Source organism: Papio anubis, chromosome 5, assembly GCF_008728515.1.
Source record: "Papio anubis isolate 15944 chromosome 5, Panubis1.0, whole genome shotgun sequence".
Classification (NCBI taxonomy): domain Eukaryota; kingdom Metazoa; phylum Chordata; class Mammalia; order Primates; family Cercopithecidae; genus Papio; species Papio anubis.
Window position 1 is genome coordinate 91,769,737 of NC_044980.1, and position 25,017 is coordinate 91,794,753.

Genomic DNA, 25,017 nt, shown 5'->3' on the forward strand with positions numbered 1-25,017 from the left:
ACTGAATTGTGGGGGCTATTGTGGGCCTGTAATTCTTATTAGTCATTAGTCACTCCAGATGCATAGCTAATACAAACTGCTTGTTAACAAATCAAAATTCTAAAATGAATATAGATATCTTCCCTTTCACATTCTTTAGGCAGTAGTACTGACTGGAGATAAAAGCAACAACCCGAGGCTAGGCTACTCTAATCGCACGGGTTTATTGTTAGAATGCCTTTACCTTGGGTATTAGAAATACTGAATAAAGTATTTTATTGAGTTGTTCTTCAGTAGGATAAAGAATATGCAAAAAGAGCCAGGAGCGGGGGCTCACACCTGTAATTCCAGCACTTTGGAAGGCAGAGGCAGCCAGATCACCTGAGGTTGGGAGTACGAGACCAGCCTGACCAACATGGAGAAACCTCATCTCTACTAAAAATACAAAACTGGCCGGGTGTGGTGGCGCATGCCTGTAATCCCAGCTACTTGGGAGGCTGAGGCAGGAGAATCGCTTGAACCCTGGAGGTGGAGGTTGTGGTGAGCCAGGATCACGCCACTGGACTCCAGTCTGGGCAACAAGAGCAAAACATCTCAAAAAAAACAAACAAAAAAACAAGATGCAAAAAGAGTAAGGAGTATCTTATTTACTGCTATAGAATGATCTAAGATACAGTTTAAGTGAAAAAAAAGAAGTTTACAGAATGTCTCTTTTGCATAAGAAAGAAAAATATTTATATGTATTCGCTTCTATTTTTTGAAAAGCAACAATGGCAGAATAACCCAACTAATTAAAAAATGATCACCTAAAGACAGAGGGAGGGAAGAGCAGAAGGAACAGCAACTGAAATGAGTCTTCAGTTTTAGAATTATGTAAATGTTTTGCATCATTTTTTTAAAAAGAGATTTTAAAAATGAAAGAAAAATATATATGGGGCCAGAAAAAATTATAGACTGAAAACTCTGAGCTAAAATAGGTCAAAAGCCTCTCCCTAATTAAGAAATTTTATTTCCACCTATTGCTGCAAATGCTCTTTCTAAAATAAAAAGCCAATCGTGGCCTTTCTTTTTTAAGTCTTCTGTTCTGTAACAAAGTTCAACAAACATCTATGACACCTTTCAGGAATCTCTAATTCTCCAATCTATTTTCAACTGGTTGCTCACTTAAATCCCTAAGTTCAAGCTATGGCAAGCCACATGTAATTCTCTGAAAGCCACTTACTCTTTCCACTTCCTGCCTTTGTATCATTCCTTCTCTTTTCTTTTTATTATGTAATTTTTTAACTTGAGTACCACCTCACAGCTACTCCTCCAACAAATCTCTGCCAACTCTATCTCAACCCAATGTTAAATCAGGTATCCTTCCTCAGCACTCCCAAAACTTCTTGAATATATACCTTTATCTTGGTTACGAGCAAACGATGTAATAATCACTGTAGTGTTTTTTGTTTTCAGGTACCCCATCTAAGACCTTACGTTCCTTGAGTGCTGGGATTGGCTTATTGCTGCTCCTATGTCAAGCATTAAATGAAGAGTACAATGTTTCACAGGTAGATGAATGACTAAATAAAGTAAATCAAAGAGAAACAGGGGACACAGTTTTACATATTTTATGTAAAACTCACAAATTTGGCTACTAAATCTCTGATCTCCAATTAATATTTTATTTTAGGTAACAACCAGTATTACTAATCTTTTATAAAACTGAAATATCTGTACAACACTTAAGAGTTATTCTTAAAGTATATTAAATCTCACTAGCACAATACTATTAAAGTGATAGGTAGATTACTAAAAACACTGAATTCTTAATTCAGATAATACACCCATGGAATAAATAAATAAATAAACCCATTGAATTCTTTTCCTCACTTAATTCACAGAAGAAAAACCACCATTAATAGGTACTGTGATAAAATTTTAGTGTTTTCTTAGGGTAAATTAAGGAGAAATACCACATTTAAAAGATAAAATAGTAATTCAAATTAAAGTGTCTTTTCAAGTTTATTTTTATATACAATTTCAAATATAAACTGTAGAGTAATATGAATTATCATGAATCACCCAGCTCCACAATTAGCAACTCATATCAATCTTGATTCAACTAAGAAACTATTTGTAAACATTTGCAATACCAATATATCTTAAAATATCACTTCTTTAATATTAAAGATTTAATATTATTAAACATTTAAATTAAGTATACTGAATATTAAATATCCACATCAGGCTATACTTTTAGTCTCATAATTGTTTCTACCATTCTGCTTTCTAGATTTTGCTAAGTGCACCCGTGTTATCATTTAATATATTTTTCTATCCCTTGTATTTCTTATAAACTGGCTATTATATCTAGAGGCTTGATCAGATTCAAGTTCTGTTCTTGACAAGAATAGTTTATACGTGGTGTTGTGGACTTCTACCAGACGGCATTTAATGTTCTGTTGTTTCCTTTTGTGTGAGATTTAGTAAAAATCTGTGGACTCAGGTACTGCCAGCCTTATCCATCCATTATAAAGCTCCCCATCACTTCATACCTAGTATTTTTTAGTAGCCATTGATGATCATATGTTTTCTTCCATTAATTAGAGGCAGTAAAGTGGTGACATCATTCATCAGTTACTCAAAACATCTTTTCTTCATTATTAGGTAGAATACTTCTATAAAGAGAAACTTCTCCCTCACTGTATTTGTTAACTCTGAGGTATATAGTTCATGAAGGGATTTTATTTCCTTTCCTTATTTACCAGTTTTCAAAATGAGTTAAATCGCCAGCATCTTCTAAAGTTGACCAATAATTTTTTAAGTCCCATTATGAACTCATGGATTTCAATTTATTTTATAAATTTTAATCCACTGTCAAGTATCCTTGATGTTCAAACTCTCCCACCTTTTGCCAACAGGAAACCCTTTATTAGCACCTAAGTCCTTCTGACAAGACCTGAAGTAGTCTTTGATAACTTAACTGCCTTTCTAGTATGACAGGATGTACCAGGCTCATCTTGTGTGTTTGTTGCCTGGGGCTATAACCCAGTCATTTTATCAAAAAGCCCTTCTATTTATAATAAATTAGAAACTAAGCTGCAATACTACTGGATTGGTTGCCTTATTTAGGATGTTTCAATGGAATGAGCTAGGATGCGCGTATTTATTTAGAGAAAATACATTAAGAATTCATGTAATTCAAAACTGCAGGCTTTTTACTTCGATTGTATATTCATGTCGTCACTCAGGCTGAGTTGGTTGCAAATGGCACTAATTATTTGCTTTATTTCATTTTTAATAGTTTCAAAATAATACATTATAAACAGTATGATTATTCAAGTTAAGATGACTATGCAATTCTTTTTGTTTTCAGGAATACTCACTTCTACAGTCAAATGACTACTATAAAGTCAGGTAAAATAATTTATCTCTGTGTGACCACCAATTTGGCACAGTTAGGACCATTTGCTTTTTTAAATAGAGACTGTGCTTTCTTACTACTTTTGATTTTTATGTTGCTTTATTTACTTGGATCCAACTTTGGAGCTACAGAACAAGTTATGGTCAGAAGTTCAGCTTCCATTCCTGACTCCTGTACACTATGTCCTCTCTTCCCGTATAGTAACCATTTAAAATTTTATTTTGGCGGTAGCGGTGGCTCAAGCCTGTAATCCCAACACTTTGGGAGGCGAGGCAGGCGGATCATGAGGTCAGAGTCGAGACTATCCTGGCTAACGGTGAAACTACATCTCTACTAAAAAATACAAAAACTAGCGGGCGAGAGTGAGAGCCTGTGGTCTGGCATCGGGGAGGCTGAGGCAGGAGAATAAGAAGTAAAACCGGGGCCGGGCTTGCAGTAGGCTGAGATCCGGCCACTGCACTCCCAGCCCTGAAGGCGGTGAATAGTCTCAAAAAAAAAATTTTTGTGCCACTTTTTTTAACATAGCAAAATTATGAATAAGAATGTTTATATTTCCCCTTTCATAAATAATCATTAACATATTTTACTCTTAAATAAATGGTAACAGATTATATACACATTATATCCTGGAGATCATTCTGTAGTAGTAGACATATTTGTGCTACTGCACATACTCCATTTTGTAGATGCACCATAGTTTCATGTCCCTCAAGGATGTACATGTTGTTTTTAGTTCTTTGATTCTACAAATAGTGATACGGAAAAAAAAAATGGCCCTCTGCAGATATCTCTTTTATTTACAACAGTGTATCTTTTGATGTGCTATTTATCAACCAATGTAAACTCATCCTTTCTGAAGTTTTAAATTTACAATCACCTAGTACCTAGATTCTGACTTCTAAATACTACTCCACACTTAAATAAACTACAGCTCCTTTGAGAAACGGCAGGTTCTAAGGCTGCAACAGGGAAGATACAAGATGAGTCTAACAACCTTCCTGTGCCAAAATGAAAAAAAATGCATATATATGGAGGAATGTCAAAAAGTACAGAGGAAAACCAAAAGGACATGGGAGCCAACTTGAAGGGGCTTCCATTGACCAAATCTGATTTGAGTATAAAAATAAAGACAGTTAAGGATCACTACTCAGTAAATAAAACAGGAACCCTTGAGTCGGTGCTGATGACAGAAACAGACACACAGAGGAGGGCTCTGATAGAGCTCAGAATGTCAACTGGTAAATATGGACAGCATATTAGTCTTAGAAAACCATAATTATGCAATCATCCAAGAAAATGCTGATTCGGGCAAAAAATCATCAATGAATACTAAATCTAGGGGAAGAGTTTGCTGAGTAGAATAATTTACATAGACTCAAAGTGTCTTCTCACAAATTGCTTCTTAGCTGTTAACAAATGAATTAGAAATCACAGTGGAGAAACTGGACACCATGTCCTGGTGACTGAATGTAGCATCACTAATAGGGGGAGACAAACAATGTGAGCTCCAGCTGTGAAACACTTGAGAAGATGTATCATTACCTATACAGTTCTCCAGTCAGGTATGCAGAGTAAGGAACACATAACTTGGATATAATGATAAGTGAATACCAGAAAAACCCAAATTGAGAAATATATTCCATAAAATAACTAGCTTATAGTCTTTCAAAATGCCAATGTCATGAAAAACAAAGAAAGAGGAACTGTCCAGATTAAAGGAGATTAAAGAGATACGACAGTCAAATGCAGTATGTAATCTCTGTACTGAAAGATAATTGACCAAACTGTAATGCAGGCTGAAAATTCAAGTACTGTATTAGTGTAAATTTTCCTGAACTTAATAAACAATACAGGCCTTAAGTAAAAGAATACTTTTTTTATTCTAAAATATGTACTGACTGTTATGGAGAATGGTTTAAAAGAAAAGAAAAAAAAACAAAAAATATATACTGAAGTGTAAGAGGTGTGATTTTTGCAACCTACTATATCACAAGTTTTCTTCATTAACATCCATGATTATGAAATCTTCTTTGCAAGTAGTAAAAATGTACAATGAAGCAAAAATTTAAAAGCCACAGAAGTAAAGTGAACATAACAGGCAACTAAACATTCAATGTAAGAAAAATGGAAATACAATTATCTAATGTATAATGTATCAATAAATTGGCCAAACTAGGCCAGTAGAAATAAAATAACAAAACTTCTTTTTAAACAATCTGAAAAGATAAAAATGAACATTAAAGAAGGCAAATGTCAAACTGGGCATGGTGGCTCATGCCTATAACCCAGCACTTTGTGGGAGGATGAAGCTGGTGTATCATTTGAGACCAGGAGTTCAAGACAAGCCTGCCCAACATGGTGAGACCCCATCTCTATTAAAAATACAAAAATTAGCCAGGTGTGGTGGCACATGCTTGTGTTCCCAGCTACTCAGGAGGCTAAGGCATGAGAATCACTAGAACCCAGGAGGCAGAGGTTGCAGTGAGCCAAGATTGAGCCATGGTATTCCAGCCTGGGTGACAGGGCAAGACTCTATCTCAAAAAAATAAAATAAAATAAAGAAGGCAAAGTCAAATGTATATAATAGCCACCTCAGAAACTGCTAGTAGCACTAGAGAATAGACTGTTTATGTGTATTTAAACATTATATGTCAAAAGCCTTAGATCTATTTTCAATTACATTAAATAACATATTTATTTACTTCTATTCTTAGCACATAAAGATTTTCTTTCTTGTATATATAATTTCCCTACTTTTTATTTCCTTTTTTTTTTTTTTATCAGTTAACAGTGATTAGATGAATTAGATTCCAGTTGGGGGTGTTGGGGAAACCCTGACAGAAGGTAAACTAATTTTCCACAGAATTATAATGGAGGATGGTGTGCTTGACAAAGAGAGCTATAAATAAAGAAATCAAAGAATTTAATTTACTAAAGAATAGAGCATAATGCACTACATTCTCATCCTATGCCTCTTGTTCCCTTCCACCTATAGCGACTGCTTAAGTGTCAATGTCATTTGAAAGAGCTTCTTGCTAGGCATGGTGGCTCACACCTGTAATCCCGACACTTTGGGAAGCTGAGGCAGGAAGATCACTTGAGGCCAGGAGTTCGAGATCAGCCTGGACAACATAATGAGATCCCGTCTCTCCAAAAAAAAAAAAAAATACAAACTTAGCCGGGCGAAGTGGCATATGCCTTCAGTCCTAGCTACTCAGGAGGCTAAGGTAGGAGGATCATTTAACCCAAGGGTTCGAGGCTGCAATGAGCTATCAACTGTACCACTGCACTTTAGCAGGGACAACAGCCAGACCCTAACTCTTAAAAAAAGGGGAGGTGGTCTTCTTTTAAGGAATTCTTGGAAGAATTTTTGGACACACACTTACAGGGTAAATTCTGGACTAACTTGATGTTCTGAAGTTCAACCACAAATTATTTTCCTCTAGCTCTCTAGCCCTTTCTTCTCCTTCTAGTTGTATTTATATCTGTACACTGGTTAGATGAGCCTCAGGTTTCTGCCACATAGAATTAATTATTTAATTATTTAATTAAAAGAGGAAAATATGATGTTATTTGTTAGTTGGTGCTATGTACCAGATATTAGGTTCTTATTTAATCCTTTTATTTTCATAATACAAATAAATTAAGGATCAGAGAAGGCTGTGTAAATAAATGCCAACATTGTAATAACAAGGGTACAAATTATGAATATCTATGGAGAACTAAAAGGAAGTTCAGAAAAATAAAAGTCCCTAATTTCTTAGGATGAGAGGAGTAGTTTATTTTTTAAAAAATTCCTTAACGTTTGTGGCAGAAAATTTGCCCCAACCTATCCACCCAGTATCCACTTTGCTTGTCCTCTAGTATTAACAACCATCCCCCTAGTTTTGGTTGACACATGCCCACCCCGCTAAAGATTAGCTTTTTCAGTATCTTCTACAGCTCAGTGTAGTCATGTGAGTAGGCTGTGGCCAATGAGATACAGCTAGAGGTGATGGTGATGTGTGATTTCTACATCATAGCCTTAAATATGAAGTGGCTTGCCTTAAATCCTCCCCCTTTGCATCTTCTCCCTGCCAGCTGAAAAGGGTAACCACTAGTATTGGAAGCCATACATTAACAAAAGTAAGGCTGCCCAAAGGTTTGAACTCCCTTACCTGGGAGTGAAAGAGAAGTAGTCATATTTAAGCCTCTGTGTTTTTAGTTCTCTAATACAGTACCCTAACTGTTTCTCTAGCCTAACAGCTGTACTAACTTTGTGAAATAAACATTTTGGAAAGAACATGTTTTATACATACACAATTTTAACTCACCTGCTCATATCCTCAACTAATGAGTACTGAGCTAGAGTTTCTATTGGGAACAAAATGCCATAGGAAAAAAAAAAAAACTTTATGTGAAAGTAAAAAGATAAAATACAACTGGTCCGATTCCTGACTGAGGAACTGAAAATAGGGGAAATGCAATCACACGCATGGTTTTATGGGGAGTGATTTTAGGACTCAGCATCAGTATCTTTCTCTATACTTTTCCCTCTGTCTGGAGAATGCTTTCTCTCCAAAGCAATCAATAAAACTTTTCACTCTTCAAGACTATTCAAAACCACGACTATTCAAAACTATGTCCTCTAGGTAGCCATTCCCTGATTTCCCCAGGCACACATCACTGCTCTAGCTCATGTTCCCACAATACTGTGCTCAAGTTACTAACAATTCCTTCACAATATTACAATTATTTGTATACATATATCTCTCTGCTAACTAGGTCTTGAAGATCATTCAGTCAGGACCTTAATTTTAGTTATTTTATAGACCATTGTCCACTTCAGCATGACTGCAGAAAGAATCTGGAAAGTAGTAGGCAATGACTAAATGCTAAGCATTAACAACAACAAAAAAGAATAGTGGCCAAAGTCAAGCAATGGCTTTCCAACTTTTTGGACCATGACCTATATAATACATTTTACATCATGAGGGAGTATACACACACATAAACACAAATAAAAAGTTTGATGACATAGTACAAATAAAAACTGTAAAAGGTTTCAGAAGACCTGGAAAACATCTTCTCATCTGTACAACTCTGAAAACCAGGTAGTTCCACTGCTTTGTTAAACATTGACCAGCAAAAACAACAGTTCCTTTCAGCATTCTAAACTACCAATCCAAGACAAAATTGTACTATAAACTCTTCTTAAAGTACAATATGATTCTATCTCCTTAAAGTTTCTAACTGAAGAAATTTAAAACTGCTGAAAGTGGAGCGATACTAGGAAGAATAACTTTTAACATGACTGATTTCAAAGATGATTACTTAGTTGTGTTGAACCTGGGATAAACTCAAGAGAAAGTATTTTCTGCCAGGCGCGGTGGCTCAAGCCTGTAATCCCAGCACTTTGGGAGGCCGAGACGGGCGGATCACGAGGTCAGGAGATCGAGACCATCCTGGCTAACACGGTGAAACCCCGTCTCTACTAAAAAATACAAAAACTAGCCGGGCGAGGTGGCGGGCGTCTGTGTTCCCAGCTACTTGGGAGGCTGAGGCAGGAGAATGGCGTAAACCTGGAAGGCAGAGCTTGCAGTGAGCTGAGATCTGGCCACTGCACTCCAGCCCCGGCGACAGAGCCAGACTCCTTCTCAAAAAAAAAAAAAAAAAAAAAAAGAGAAAGTATTTTCTGTAAGCAGAGAATGACCAGATGAGAAATAAGGGCTATGGATATATACATTGAAAAATCATTGAAAAATAGTTCCCTAACATACATACAAAATTTATTACAATATTATGACATGCATGAAAATCTCTAAATCTTTAATTTATAGTTATAACAACCAGGCAAATCTTAATGATTTTTCCCCCTTTAGTATTATCTCTCAGGTAGAAGTCTAACACACACAGAAATTATGTTTCCAAAAAATCAAGTGAGGTTGGAGAGAGTAATAGGAGTTGAGATTAAATTAGATTGGCTATGAATCGAAATATGTTGAAGCTGTATGGTGTGTACATGGGGCTCATTTTACTACTCTCACTACTTTAACATAAACTTCAAATTATTAATAATAATATTTCAGTTAACACAAATAATGTCTACATTTAAAAGTTCAATTTTGGCTGGGCGCAGTGGCTCACACCCAAAATCCCAGTACTTTAGGAGGCTGCGGTGGGTCAATCACCTGAAGTCAGGAGTTCAAGACCAGTCCGACCAACATGGTGAAACCCCACCTCTACTAAATACAAAAAATTAGCCAGGCATGGTGGCACATGCCTGTAATCCCAGTTACTCGGGAGGCTGAGGCACAAGAATCGCTTGATCCCAGGAGGTGAAAGTTTCAGTGAGCTGAGACTGTGCCATTGTACTCCAGCCTAGACAACAAGAGCAAAACTCCGTCTCAAAAATAAAATAAAATAAATAAATAAATAAAGTTCAATTTTAAAGAGATTACTGATACTTAGTCTGCTTTTTTAAAAAGGTTTTGGCAGGGCATGGTGGCCCACGCCTGTAATCCTGGCACTTTGGGAGGCCAAAGCGGGCGGATCACCTGAGGTCGGCAGTTCGAGACCAGCCTGACCACCACGGAGAAATCCTGTTTCTACTAAAAATACAAAATTAGCCAGGTGTGGCGGTGCATGCCTATAATCCCAGCTACTTGGGAGGCTGAGGCAAGAGAATCGCTTGAACCCAGGAGGCGGAGGTTGTGGTGAGCTGAGATTGCACCATTGCACTCCAGCCTGGGCAACAAGAGCAAAACTCTACCGCCAAAAAAAAAAAAAAAAAAAGGGTTTTAAAATATTTATATACTTTTATATTACTTTAACGAATACTGCCACAAAAAAATGAAGTTACCAGCAATATATAATTTTAAACAAAATTATTTGTTATGTAGTATTTCATCTGTCTGCATATACCTATAGGTCTGTACTGCACCTAAGAAAAAACTTCTTTTACTGTGAGTCATTTGATTAAAAAAAGTGAAATAAACAATGTAGTATGTATCAGATACTAGGTTGGACACTAGGTTAATCCTTCACTATAAAATACATTCTAAAACTGGAATAGATAAAAGATGATTAGGAATTTCGGTACCCCATATACAACTAATTCTGATTCTTTTACTATAAATTTTCCTTTCATATCAAACCTCTGCCGTTTACTAATGTAACTGAGGACTGAATCATTTAGAACTGTGAAAACAGTATTACAGAAGTAATAATAATCAGTATCAAGCACAAAAACAAAAAGACTCTTCCTTGTTTTAGGCTTCTAGGAATTTAGACTGTTACTTCACTCTTTTCCAAAGGCCCCATGCCTTGACATAAAAACTTTTGATCTTAAGACTCACGATCTTTTACTAACATACTTTTCCTTAGTATAAAAATTAAATCACTCTGCTTTTTGCTTAATCCTGTCAAAATGCCTTACCACCAAAGTCACATTACCAGGACATTTTTAACATATGTGAAATTTAAGATTATCATGGTTTAAGTCAATCCCTCCAAAAACAAAGAAACCAAAAAAAAAAAAAAAAAATTCTCTTCATTTTAATATTGGGCTTGATACTTGTCCTTATGATCAAACCGCATTCCTACATTTGAACGGCCACAGATTTTGGTATCTCTCTGCATTTATGGTATTCACCTGATATATACATGTATTTTTGAAGACTTTTATCTCTTTCTTGATTATAAGCTTTAAAGGAACTCAAATTTTAGAATCCCATGATATCTACCACACAGTAATTGCTCAATCATCTAAATAACTATCAGAAAACAAACACTTGTATTTCTGAAAGCAACAACAGTAGAACTGAGAAATAGCTATTCGGAGTCATTCTCATTAAGACTAACCCACTATTCTTGTGTCTTATGCCTCAGTTCTGAGAGATACTGTAGACACTGAATTCCAGAAGTCAGTACTGTTTGAATAGAACTTTGCACATCTCCAGCTTTGTCTCTACATATTTTAATATCAATAACTTAGATCTCAATCTATCTACACCAAAGAAACTTCTGAGCACAATTTAACATTTAAAGTTGACTTCTGACTCAACAGTCACCTCATACCATAGTGATAGATAATATATTTTCAATCATAAACACTAATTTTCTCAGTCACATATACAAGTTGATTTTGGAACAAGATTCCTGGAATTTCTCCCTAAAACTAGTGGTTCCAACCCATTCACATGGGGAATACACTCCCCATGGGTAGTGTTTTTTCTGCTATGCTTCCTTTTCCTTCCTTCACCTGGAACTAACCCACACAAAAACTTTTTTTTTTTTGAGACGGAGTCTCACTCTGTCGCCCAGGCTGGAATGCAGTGGTGCGATCTCGGCTCACTGCAAGCTCCGCCTCCTGGGTTCACGCCATTCTCCTACCTCAGCCTCTCGAGTAGCTGGGACCACAGGTGCCTGCCACCACGCCTGGCTAATTTTTTTGTATTTGTAGTAGAGAAGAGGTTTTCACCGTGTTAGCCAGGATGGTCTCGATCTCCTGACCTCGTGATCCACCCGCCTCAGCCTCCCAAAAGAGCTGGGATTACAGGCGTGAGCCACCGCGCCTGGCCAAAAACTTTTAACAATGAATAAACCTCAGGTAAAGAACTGCAAAGCTAGATGTCAAACATATTCTCCTTATTAGGGGACTTGCACACTTCTTTACTGGGGGACTATGACTTCTATAAAAATCTTCCTAAGCCAGGTGCGGTAGCTCACGCCTGTAATCCCAGCACTTTTGAGAAGTCAAGGTGGGCGGATCACGAGGTCAGGAGATCGTGACTATCCTGGCCAACATGGTGAAACCCCATCTCTACGAAAAATACAAAAATTGGCTGGGTGTGGTAGCATGTGCCTGTTACCCCAGCTACTCGAGAGGCTGAGGCAGGAGAATCACTTGTCAGAGGCTGCAGTGAGCTGAGATCATGCTACCGCACTCCAGCCTGGCGACAGAGCAAAACTCTGTCTTAAAAAAACAAACAAACAAACAAAAACTTCCCCTCTAACACCTTTTTGAATACATATTATTTGTTCTTCCTTTCTTTTCAAACTGCATTTCTCATCATTATTGAAATTACAAAAGTTAAAGCATGCTATGAAAACTTTCCAACTAGCTCATTAAATGACTCCAGTAATTTACCCTCCATTTTCTTTTTATCTCACTTTCATGCCCATTTGGTCCCACAAATTTGAATATACTCAATTGTATATTTAAACTGGCTATTCCATTATCACCCCTAGATTATAACAGTCTTTCTTGAAGTTAATTTATAACTTTAAAACATGGCAAGATGCTGAATGATTATAGGTGAACAGCTTCATATACATGCATATGAATTTAACATGAATACAATTCTCCTGGGAATCTTGTCAAAATGGAAATTCTGGTTCAGTAGATCTGGGACCTTTTAAGATGAAAGAATGGTTCTGTACAGTACTGGAATAGAGAATAAATTATTCTATGCACTTGTCAAAACCCACAGAACAGTGCCTCATGGAATAAGTATTAATATACACAAATTGTAAAAATCAACCGGTATGATGAGGATCACAGGATGGAATGCATATTGTGACAAATGAGTCTAATTTTATTACAAATTTATCACATGATTACACTCAAACAGGTGAGGGAAAAATGAACTTGACCAACATCAGAAAACAGTGTTTTGACTAGAAACTTAAAGGCTAAATATTAAAGTGTACTGTACATAAACACCATATTTTAGTTGGGAAATTAGTTTCTCCTGATAAAGTATATCTAAAAATTCTAAAACTGCTTTACATGCATATTAGGAGTGAATATATAAGCACATAAATGGTGGATGGTGAGAGCCAGGTTTCTCACTGTTGAATAAGGAAGTTACAAAGGAATAAGAAACAAAGGTTAGAATGAACCCTATAGTACAGGATTAGAGTTGGAGCCATCGGTATGAACTCATGTTTATGTATGAGTTGGTATGTATATAGATGGAAGGATACAGAAATTACTATAGATATGTAGGTATACATAGTGTATCTATATATATTACCTAGCTCTGTCCACTTTGTTCACTGAGAGGAAATAAAAGCAGTGACACTTGAATATCAAGAAGCATACCCAGTACCCAAATCTTGGTTTCTAATACCATTCTCCACAAAAATGGAACCAAGGCTCCTTGGAGAGTGGCTGATTCTAGGGTGAAAGTAAGGGAGTATGTAAAAGAAACATACAAGTCAAACTAAGAAAGCTTCCAAGAGCCAAGGCTAGATCAATTTAAGTAACAAAAAAGTCAACTATTATACATTAGGTACATAAAAGTACCTATTATACATAAACACATAAATATTATACACAAATATGTATTTTATAGAGTTGTAATCCAGTTTAGTGGATTACATATAATCCACTAAATCCATATAAGCACACATATAAATCCACACATAAACGATTCATAAATTTCCTTATAGAAATTCCATTTAATATATGTAAATACTCCCCCCACCAGAGGATGGAATTTAATTCCTACCCAACCCTCCTGAAAGTAGGCTAGACACAGTGACTCGCTTCCAAAGAATATATTATGGAAAGGGAACTTTATAGTAGAGAAACTTGCAAATACTACCTTGACCAAGTGATGGAGGTTAACACCACCAGTAATGTCATGAGGATAACATGTTTCCCATGATGTGACTAGCACACATTATCTTTGTGGTATTCTTCTAAAAACCAATAACCCTAGTTTATCCTAAGAATAATAGACAAGGCCAGGTATGGTGGCTTACACCTGTAATCCCAACATTCTGGGAGGCCAAGGCAGGTGAATTACCTGAGGTCAAGAGTTCAAGATCAGCCTGCCCGACATGGAGAAACCCTATCTCTACTAAAAATACAAAAATTAGCCAGGCATGGTGGCGCACACCTGTAGTCCGTCACTCAGGAGGCTGTGGCAGGAGAATCGTTTGAACCCAGGAGACGGCAGTTGCAGTGAGCAGAGATCGCGCCATTGCACACCATCCCGGGCAAGAGAGCAAGACACCGTCTCAAAAAAAAAAAAAAAAACAACAACAACAGACAAATCTAGATTTCAAAGACATTCTACAGGATACCTGGCCAGTATTTCTCAAGATGGTTTAGATCATGAAAACTAAGGAAAGACTTAGAAACTCTCACAGATCAAAGACGACTGGGGAGATCTGACAACTAAACGCAATGTGGTACTCTGGATTTAATCCTACAACAGAAAAGAGGGAGTTAATAGAAAAATCAATGAAATCCAAGTAAAGTATAGAGTTTAGGCAATAGTTTTTTAAAAAAGAACTAAAAAATATATAAAATGGCTATAAATCTTGTTTCCCCATCTGGAAAGTAGGAATCATAACACTATACTTCACAGAAGTTTTGTGAGGATGAACTGTGATAATTCAAGTAATGCACAACGCCCCATGTGCATCATGCTAGGTTAAGGCACAGTAAGAGCTCAACAATCATCGGTTGCCATTGTTACTGTTTCCGAAGAAATGAAACTTTCCTAGCCTCTTGCTGGTCTTGCTCAAGACACAGTTCATTGGAGGTTCCCAGAAAATGAAAACCATATATAACAACATCAATAACAAAAAAAGTGGCAAGATGCTATGACTCCAGATGAATAGCTTCATATAAATGTGTATGAACTTAATACGTAAGAATCACTTGGGAATCTTGTTAAAATGAAGATTCTGATTCAGTAGGTCTGGGGCAAGGCATAAAGTTCTACAGTTATAATAAGCTCCCAAGTGATGCCAACACTGCTGGTCCATGGACCACAACTGGAGCAACTTTTCTATTTCTGTAGTTTTAAATATTCCCCTTTTTAAAAAAAAGTTTAAACATTTTCTCCATTTATCATAACGTAATATTCATTTTAAAACACAAAACTGCACCACATACAACCCATCAGTCATCAACATCTTAAATAAGCAACCACTTAAGCAGAGTAAAAGGGATAACATCACATTAATGTTTGCCCACAAATTATCTTATGACTATATACAGAAAAGTAGTATCTTTGAAAGTTAACTCATATACTATTCTGATCTTTAACCGTATAGCCATTCCTGAAGTAAATCATCACTCAAGATAACTTATTTAAAACTAAAAACACGTCGGTTAGGCACAGTGGCTCACGCTTGTAATCCCAGCACTTTGGGAGGCCGAGGTGGGTGGATCATGAGGTCAGGAGTTCAAGACCAACCTACCCAAGATGGTGAAACCCCATCTCTATCAAAAATACAAAAATTGGCAGGGCGTGGTGGCAGGCGCCTATAATCCCAGCTACTCAGGAGGCAGAGGCAGAAAATTGCTTGAACCCAAGAGACAGAGGTCACAGTGAGCCAAGATCATGCCACTGCACTCCAGCCTGGGCAACAGAGTGAGACTACATCTCAAAAAAACAAACAAACAAAAAAATTTAAAAAAAAGTCTACCAGGATTTGAAAAATTTGCTTGCAAATACCACCACAAATCCACACAGCTGCAAACTGATGCTTTGAAATCTTCCAGCATTATCTTTAAAAAGCTTAACTTCAGTTATATAAAACTTTGTGTTGAGCTATAACTGTTATACAGGTGCATCCTGGCCCACATTTCTTAGTAAATAAATTTCAAGACTGTCAGTAATAGCATAGCCAAAGAGACGTATTTTCCTGTGTATTCTTCCTTTCAGTGAATAGTTACAGAGAGCTCTCCAGACAGAACACTTAAAAAAATTTTTTTTCAATAGAAAGCTAACTGTAACCTGCCAATGCCAAATGAATTCTTTCTTAATTCTATTCTGTTTAATAAACTTTTACAAAGGAAAAAGGAAATTTTGAAGCAAAAATACATTATAGAATTCTAGCCACTAAAAAATCAAAATTTACTTTAGAAAGCTACTTACAATGAATATCAACTTTAAAAACAAAGTATATTTCTCATCTAATTGTATTAGGGGCCCAGGCACGGTGGCTCATGCCTGTAATCCCCAGTGCTTTGGGAGGCGAAGGTGGGCAGATCACTTGAGGTCAGGAGTTTGAGACCAGCCTGGCCAACATGACAAAACCCTGTCTCTGCTAAAAATACAAAAATTAGCTGGATGCAGTGGTGTATGCCTGTAGTCCCAGCTACTCGGGAGGCTGAGGCAGGAGGACTGCTTGAACTCGGTAGGTGGAGGATGCAGTGAGCTGAGGTCACACCACTGCACTCCAGCCTGGGCGACAGAGCAAGACTCCAGCTCAAAAAAAAGAAAAAAAATTACTCTATATTAATATTCATAGTTATAGAAGCTTTTGTTTTTTTGCAAGAAAATCCCTCTACCTCTAAAGTTCACCTCCTCAGTCTTTTAACAAGGCACAATTTCCCTTCTTTGTAATGTCTTATGACAAACGCTTCTGGGGAAAGGAGCGGGAATAGAGTGTTAATGACTGTAGAGCATAGCTATAGCAGCAGTAAGAAAGAAAATGAAGGCAAAAAAGAAGGTCTCTCTCCTGATAAACTCCAAGGTAGTTGTAAAAGCTAGATAACCACACTTTTCAGAAGCACACAAAATTAACAACTCTGAATAAAGAAATATGCTTTGCAATTATTTAAGATGAGTATGCATTGTAAAAGATTCCTTAAATTAGATTTCACAAGGTTTAATTTTTTTTTTTTGAGAAGGAGTTTTGCTCTTGTGGCCCAGGCTGGAGTGCAATCACGCGATCTCCGGCTCACCACAACCTCCACCTCCTGGGTTCAAGCAATTCTGCCTCAGTCTCCCGAGCAGCTGGGATTACAGGCTACCACACCCAGCTAATTTTGTATTTTTAGTAGAGACAGGGTTTCTCCATGTTGGTCACGGTGGTCTCGAACTCCCAGCCTTAGTACGCCTGCCTCAGCCTCCCAAAATGCTGGGATTACAGGCGTGAGCCACCGCGCCCGGCCACAAGATTTAATTTTTTTTCACCTGTAGTATCAAATTAGACCAAGTACTCCTCCTCACTTTAGATATGGCAGAAAAATAAATAAAATATTGGAACAGGTAAGTAGTCAGAATATACCAGCACATGATCTGTCTGCTAGACAGATCCAACTAGAGGATTTACTCCCAAGAGTCTTATTTCCTATTTTATGAGTAGTTTGGTTCCTGTGTTTCCTCTAGATATTTCTACCTACTACACATTTCACTGCAACTATGAATAAGAAAATGTGAGGCCGGGTATGGTGGCTCACACCTGTAATCCCAACACTTTGGGAGGCCAAGGTGGGAGGACTGCTTGAGCCCATGAGTTCAAGACCAGCTGAGACAATATGGTGAGACCTCATCTCTACAAAAAATTTTAAAATTAGCTGAATGTGGTGGCATGCACGCCTGTCAGGATGCTGAGGTGGGAGAACCGTTTTGAGCCCAGGAGGTGGAGGCAGAGGCTACAGTGAGCCAAGACTACACAACTGTACACCAGCCCGGGTGACAGAGTGAGGACCTGTCTCGGAAAAAAAAAAATTGTGGGTGGACAATATGACTCTTCTATTCACTTAACTGTAGTCAGTAGTCAGCATACCTACAGAGATTTGAATCAAAGCTGAGATTTAAGTCTTTTAATTAAACCTCAACTCTAGTGGTTCTAGTAAAACTTTACTGTTTGAAACTTTACAATGCACTTTGTAATTAATTAAGGTGAAACTTCAATATCAGTTCAATCCTTAGAGTGGAGGCAATCATATGAGTTCTAATTAATGCAGAGATAGCATCAACTCAGGTTTTATAACTCCTAGACTATACCTGTTCAATAACGCTGCTTTCCATAACTGTTCCTTATTTTATTCTATATGATATTCTTGTTCATCCAAACGGTACCTATGAAAGCTGATACACTAAAGTATAACTAGTTAGGTCAGAAAATTCCATGTGTCAGGCCGGGCGTGGTGGCTCACGCCTGTAATCTTTGGGAGGCCGAGGCAGGTGGATCACTTGAGCACAGGAGTTTGAGACCAGCTTGGCCAACGTGGTGAAACCCTATCTCTACAAAAAAAAAATACAAAAATTAGCTGGGAGTGGTGGCCTGCGCCTGTAATCCCAGCTACTCTGGAGACTGAGGTAAGAGAATCACTTGAGCCTGGGAGACGGAGGTTGCAGAGAGCCAGGATCGCACCACTGCACTCCAGCCTGGGCGTCAGAGTGAGACTCTGTCTCAAAAAAAAAGAAAAAGAAAAGTCCAAGTTTCAGATTAAATACAAATACCACTACTTAATTTTAGTTTTCTATCTAACATTTTTCTTAATCTTCTTAATTGCCAAAACTTTCCCGTTTCTTGTCTACCCCCATGTCGCCATCACTGTAATTAATGTTTTTGTTATATAGTATCCTGTGTTACACAAAACATGCTGGTTACAATAAGCAAATATTCAGTGCTCATTATCTCAGAAAATATTTTAAGCCCTTTACATGAAGCATCTCAATCCTCAAATTTTTTTTAATTTTATTTTTTATAAATTAGAGACAAGGTCTCACTATGCTGCCTAAGCTGGTCTCCAACTCCTGAGTTCAAGTGATCCTCCTGCCTCAGCCTCTCGAAGTGCTGGGATTACAAGCATGATCCACCAAACCTAGCCATGAACTTTAAATAAGATAATAGTGTAATCCTCTCTTTATGGGGCAAAAATCAGAGCTTCAGAGATTAATTTGCCCTAATTCACACAACTAATAAGAGACAGAAATGGAATAAGTAAACAGTTTGACTCCACATTTCTAATTTCTAAATATGATAATGCACATAACTACACGGACTGTAAATTAATGTGCAGATAACTCAAAATTTGGGAGCTACAGAATTTGAAGAATCTTCTTTGCAAACACTTGGCCCAAGCAAGAACTCTTAACTCCTTCACAGATAATTAAAACTCCAATCTGAAAATAAAACAGGGCGCAGTAATATTTCAACAAATGTTTGGTTCAGCACTGTCTAAAACTTTCTCCAGTGATAGAACTTTTCTATGTACTGTCCAATATGGTAGCCACTAGCCACATATGATTATTCAGTACTTGAAATGTATCTAGTACGACTAAGTAAATTCTGAATATTTTGTAATTGAAGTTTAAATAGCCACATGTGAATAGTGGTAACCATACTGAACAGTACAGGTATAGAAGACAAAATGCCAGAAAAAGATGAGTGAAAAAATTTTTACTGCCTTCATCTAGAAATTTCACTAACAGTCAAAACAATTTAAATCTATTTTACATGCTCCAGCTTAATTATTAGCTCAAATATAAACTTCCAGATAGATTTAGGTAAACAAAAACTTTCTATATTTAAGACCTACTGTGTATTTGAATGAAAAAAATTAAAACCTGTATTATGAGAAAAGGTTCGTGTATCACAATTTTTTTAGTATTTTGGATAGCTAAAAGGAAAACCTGAAAACTTTGCTACCTATGAGGAAAACTAAACAACAACAATAATAATAAAGAAAAAAGAGAGTGAAGTTTTCAATTTTCTTCATAGTAAACAAATGATAACAAAGTGCTTACTTACCTTGATTCTCCACTACTGTTTCTAACACTTTCTTCATCACTGTGTCCATTCATTGTAAATTATTATCAAGAAGTTTTAAAGTAAAATATAAATCTTCCCAGTTTAAAAGATGAATATAAATACTGACTCCTTGAATATAAAAATTCACAGATAAATTTTCTTCAACAGTCACAGGTTTTCTGGGACTCTCCTTTCATTCACCTAAAGAAAATATATTAACAAATTAAGAAAATTTCCTACAGAAAAAAGGTAAATAAGCCCTGTTTAAAACATACAAATCTACGTAGGCCAATTAGACTACAGGTAGTAACGAAGAAGTGGAGGCCTTTTATTAAATACTTAAAATACCTAGACTTCTAGTAACCACACTCCTGACTACTAACTGGAATTTAGTATGCTACTGCTAGTATACTTCGGACAGAAGAATTAAAATATTTGCGGAGTGATATGATTTTGAGAGACTAACTGAAACTGCAACTATCTAACAATGTTTGTATGGACTCCTAAAGCAAGGTGATACGATGTAACATATGCATACATCCCAAGAGTAGATAACGGAGTCTTATTAGATAACTTGGTCGAATAAATGAAGTGGGGGGCAGGGGGAGGTTACCTTTAATCAAGCTCTCATTCCTGCCACCAAGAACTTCATACACTTGAGTGAGAAAGTTTTGAAAACGCTCCCATGGGAGGAACAGGCAAATAAAAGATATCATATAATCTCAACAAAAATGCACAGATCAAAATAAATGTGTTATTTAACAGGTAAACGGATAGTGGGGTAACATTTAAATAATAACCAGTTTGCACTTGGTTTTTATTTTGTGAAAAAAATTAAAAAGGTAATAGAATATCCACTATATCTGATTTTTTTACATAAAAAAATTGGGGCAAGAATAATGAACCAAGACACACCATTTCCACCTTTAGAGATTTCAGTACAACACTGAAGAATCACCTACAAGCCATCCACGAATAAACAAAGGAGATCTCTGGCAGGGGAGGGAGAGGAAGAAGCGGGGGAAGGAGACGTCAGATCCTTCCCCAGCCAGAAAGTACCGAGACAGCCAACTGAGAGCAGAGCTGTCCTCCGACCTCAGCAAAGAGAATTCACTCCTACGATTATTTCCCTTCCACAAAAGAGGGAGGGAAACAGACTGTTACCAACTCAATGATAGCAAAGTCTGCATCTGGATCAGGATGTTAATTCTCTAGACTACAGTCCAGAAAACTCTGCAAGCACAGGTTATCTAAAAAGTAACTGTTCTACTCAACATTTATTCCTAATGTTAAATATTAATCTCACCCTAGTCAAACAGCCTTACTAAACAATTAAGTCTTAAAAAATCGATGTTAACAAACTACCTTTCCCGTTTCTTCCTTTAAACAGTTCACTCCCCTTTTCGTTCTTTCCTTTTCACTTTCCTTTCGTCCCTCAAAATGGCTTTCTCTGTACATTTTTAACTTCCTTTCTCCCCCACCTCCCTTACCCGAAAAAGTCCTCTGAAACCCTTTCACAACCTTAAGTTGTGAAGCTCCAAGCGCACACAGTGCTCTGTCCTCTCAAGTGTCTCCATGAGGACTAAGCTAAGTTATCAAACGTCTTCAGTCCCCTGTCTTTTAACAGTTGCTTTGCTCCTGTTAAGTTTTTAGAGCTGCACTCGAAAGAGGTTTGGAAATCATCCTCCTTGCTCATCCATTCAACGCGCTCCAATCAGCCTCCCTTGCGGACCTGCCCCCCTCTCCCAGGGCCTCCATCCCGGTCCGGGAGTCCCTCTTCCCGCCTCAAACTTCCCGCAGACCCGCCCCGCGCCCTCCCAGGCTCGCCCGAGCCGCCGCCCCCTCCCCCTCCCGCCGCTCCCCACGTGCTGGGAGCCCGGGTCGCGGCGGGACCCACGCACCGGCTAAGAGCCAGCCATTCGCGGGTCTCCTCTCGCGGCCCAGTCCGCACCAAGCTGAAGAGGCCGGGGCAGGGCCGCCAGACCGGCGTAAGGACGCGTTCTGCGGCCGCCGGCCTGTACTCGCCGCTCACACGCCCCCTGCGCGCCGGGCCCGTACACCGCCACCGGCACTCTCAGAGCCAGCCGGCCTTCGCCCGGCCGCTGGGCCGCCGCCTGGGCACCGCGCCGCGCCTGCCCTCCACCCGGCCGGCTCCTGTCCTCCCCGCCACATCCTGACCCGCCCGCCGCCCCCTTTCTTACCGGCGGGCTTGGCGGGGCGGAGGGAGCCGACTCCAGTCGACGGCCTCCCCCGCGCCCAGGCCCGGGATCTCCGCCGCCAAGGTCCTAGAGCTCCGGCGTCTCCGGGTAAGGAAGAGTCCGTGCGGGGGAGGGGGAAGGGGACAGACGCGGAGGGGAAGGGGAAGCCCTGGCCCGCAGCACCAACGCGCGATCCCCTGCGGAGTGGAGCTAACAATTCATTATTGAAGCACCAACGGCGAGGGCAGCAAGAGCTAGAAGTAACGAGTCGTCGCCGCCGCCGCCGCGCGCGCGCGCTCCCGCTCCCGCCGCTTATCTGCCCCCGGCAGCCGCCATGACGCCGAGAGAGCGAGCGAGCGCAACCGTCTCCGTCGTAGCCGCCGCCGCCACCGAGGTCGCCGTCGCCTCCGCCTCCCGCGCGACGTAAGCGCCTCTGCTCACTCCCCCTCTCGACAGAGCGCGACGCGGGCAAGCGAGCGGGCGAGTGCGCGCACGCCGAACCCTTTCGGCTCGCGCGCGGGCTACGGGAGGGACTACGTTCAAGAGTCGTGGGCGTAGGAAAAAAGCGATTGGTACTGGGGCGGGGCGGAGGGCGAGTGCGCGCACGCGCACGAATGGGAGTGCGCACGCTGGCTGCGCGGAGGCCGCCGGACTCTGACTGCGGGGAGGCCGCCGGACTCTGGTCGCGGCCTTAGTCCGCTGATCTTCGCTTGGGTGCCCGCCCTTAGCGGCGCGGCGTTGAATTCCGGGAAATGGGAGCTTCAGGCTCGCTCCGTGCGGGTATGGGCGCTAATGTCACTCGGGATGGTTGCGCAAAGACGTCGCGGCGGAGACTGACAAGGAACCGGGGAGGAACGGGGGTGGGGAGAGAGTGCGATGGTACTCGGGAAGCCGGGAACGGCCGCGCCGAATAAGCCTAAAGGGCCGGGTCGCAAGGAGTGTCGGGTAGCACAGGCCTCGGCTCCGTCGGAGCGCCAGGCCTCAGGGTCCGGGCGGGGGCTGCTGCGTCACACCAGGCAGCCTGGGAACGCAACTGTTGGGCAACCGTGGTGGCCTCTCGCCACCTCTTACGTTTGGGCGATCTGCGACTGACGCTCCCTCGGGAACTGATGTCCCGCACAGGCGGGGCTCCTGAGGAGGAGTGAAAATAGAGACCCGGTTGTTGACAGCCTGTGATGCCGCTTGATTCCTGTGTGGGTGGCCTGGTTTAGACATGTACCAACCCTTCCTTTCTAGGTTCCTCCCCAGAGGGCGGGGTGAAGGGTGCGGCACCGAATCGCAACAAAAAACGCTACTCGAGGGATGTTAGTAACTGTCTCAGCTTAACTTGCTGCCTTTTAGCTGACAGTTTGTATCGTAACTGTAATTGTGGGCCTTAGTTAAATCCCTTCAATGTATTGGAAACATTTTTTTTAAGTGTGTTTTTGAAACATACGTAAAGCATTTTGAAATGCTTTTTTGAAAGCATTGTTTTTTAAATCAGAATTCTGTTACACGTTATTTTTTTCAGTCTGCAGATGGACTTGACTCACTCAAGGTTAATGATTTTTGTTTTTTACTTATTTTTATAGAGGCGGGGTTTTGTCATGTTGCTAGGTTGGTCTTGAACTCCTGAGCTCCAGCGATCCTCCTGCCTCTGCCTTCCAAAGTGTTAGAATTACAGGCGTGAGCCACGGCACCCAGCGGCCAAGGTTAATAATATTTAAAAGTGTCTAATTCCATTGTTCAGTTATTTGATTTGGTGTAAAGGCCCACTTTCCTAGTCAAATGAGTCTGTGGTAACATGCATTCCCCAAATAATTATTTTCTCTTGTGGGAAATATTCCGGAGTTTTAGACTACCAGCTGTTTAAACAATTTGGTTCAAATCCTTCAAAAAAAATCTCAAAACATAACTCCACATATGTATTTACTGCATATTGAAGGGTATATTCACCTGGAGGAGTAGGGAAAAGCAAACAGATGCCCATGGCCTTTTTGAAAACATGTATCTATCAGCAATAATTGAATAGCAAAACGAAATGGAACACTACCGTCCTTTGCAATATTAGTTTTAATACTGGGCTGTGAGGGATAAAAGGATCATACAAATCTTCATTTCTGAAGTCCCTAGAGTATTACGAACTGAGTGCTAATTTTTCATATTAAGCTTTATGTTAATATCCTTAATGATAGGAACTTCCTGTGCCCCTAATTTCTCCAGAGAAGCTAATGATTAACATATATAAAGAATGTTGTAATCAGAAGTGTAGTTCAGTTAATAAAGTCCTCAATTACAACTCTGACATTTTGTCATTGTCTTATGAAAATAATTACTGTATAATACAGTCTATTTTACGTTTTCTGGAAGCACATCAGACTGTTTTTTTGTTTTTTTTTTAACTAATTGTGCCATCAAATATGCTATTCTGCCATATTGTGCCACCAAACATGCTATTCGAAAAAATATCTTGCCCAATATGTAATAAAATATTGAACATTGGAGATTTAGATTTCGAGTAAAATCATACTTTATTGCTTCACAGAAGTAGACAGTAGGTGGAAACTTGCAACAATCTTGCCGGTTTATTTTTTAAAAAGCGTGTAGGCAATCCCAAGATACGTTTTGGGTGATTTATCAACGTAGTTAAATTTACAGTGTCACTTTATCTGAATAAACTGGCTTTATCTCTACTTACTGGTACTAAAACAATATCCAACAGTTGATAATCTCACATGACTAACGAAAAATTCCACATAATTAACATTAACCAGGAGGTTTTTTTTACTATTTAATTTCCCATTTTTTAAATTTCATATTCTTTGGAAAGAATGTTATTTTCCAGAATCTAAGACAGCATTTTGTGGGTCCTTAATTGTGATATGCTTTACTAGGCGAAGTACTAAATGGGTATCCTTAGGTGGGGATAGACTGGGAACCACATATCCAGAATTTGAA

At 39.2% G+C, this 25,017-nt stretch overlaps 2 protein-coding genes across 3 annotated transcripts in view; one reads left to right on the forward strand and one right to left on the reverse strand.

Annotated features, from left to right (window-relative positions):
- Window positions 1-23,264, reverse strand: part of CHD1 (chromodomain helicase DNA binding protein 1) — a 76,443-nt gene extending 53,179 nt beyond the window's left edge. Inside the window, exons 1-2 of one of the 2 annotated variants that reach the window (XM_031666325.1) lie at window positions 22,084-23,264; window positions 19,883-20,083 (exon numbers count right to left, since the gene is read on the reverse strand). In XM_031666325.1, coding sequence (XP_031522185.1) covers window positions 19,883-19,935 — 53 coding nt within the window. In that variant the 5' untranslated portion in view covers window positions 19,936-20,083; window positions 22,084-23,264. Of the gene's footprint in view, window positions 1-19,882; window positions 20,084-22,083 lie in introns of those variants that run through there. The other variant, XM_017959747.3, reaches the window with a different exon arrangement.
- The window catches only part of LOC101020439 (basic proline-rich protein-like), a 58,790-nt gene continuing 54,142 nt past the window's right edge, over window positions 20,370-25,017 (forward strand). Inside the window, exons 1-2 of the mRNA XM_031666822.1 lie at window positions 20,370-20,395; window positions 21,536-22,503. Coding sequence (XP_031522682.1) covers window positions 20,370-20,395; window positions 21,536-22,418 — 909 coding nt within the window. The 3' untranslated portion in view covers window positions 22,419-22,503. The remainder of the gene's footprint in view (window positions 20,396-21,535; window positions 22,504-25,017) is intronic.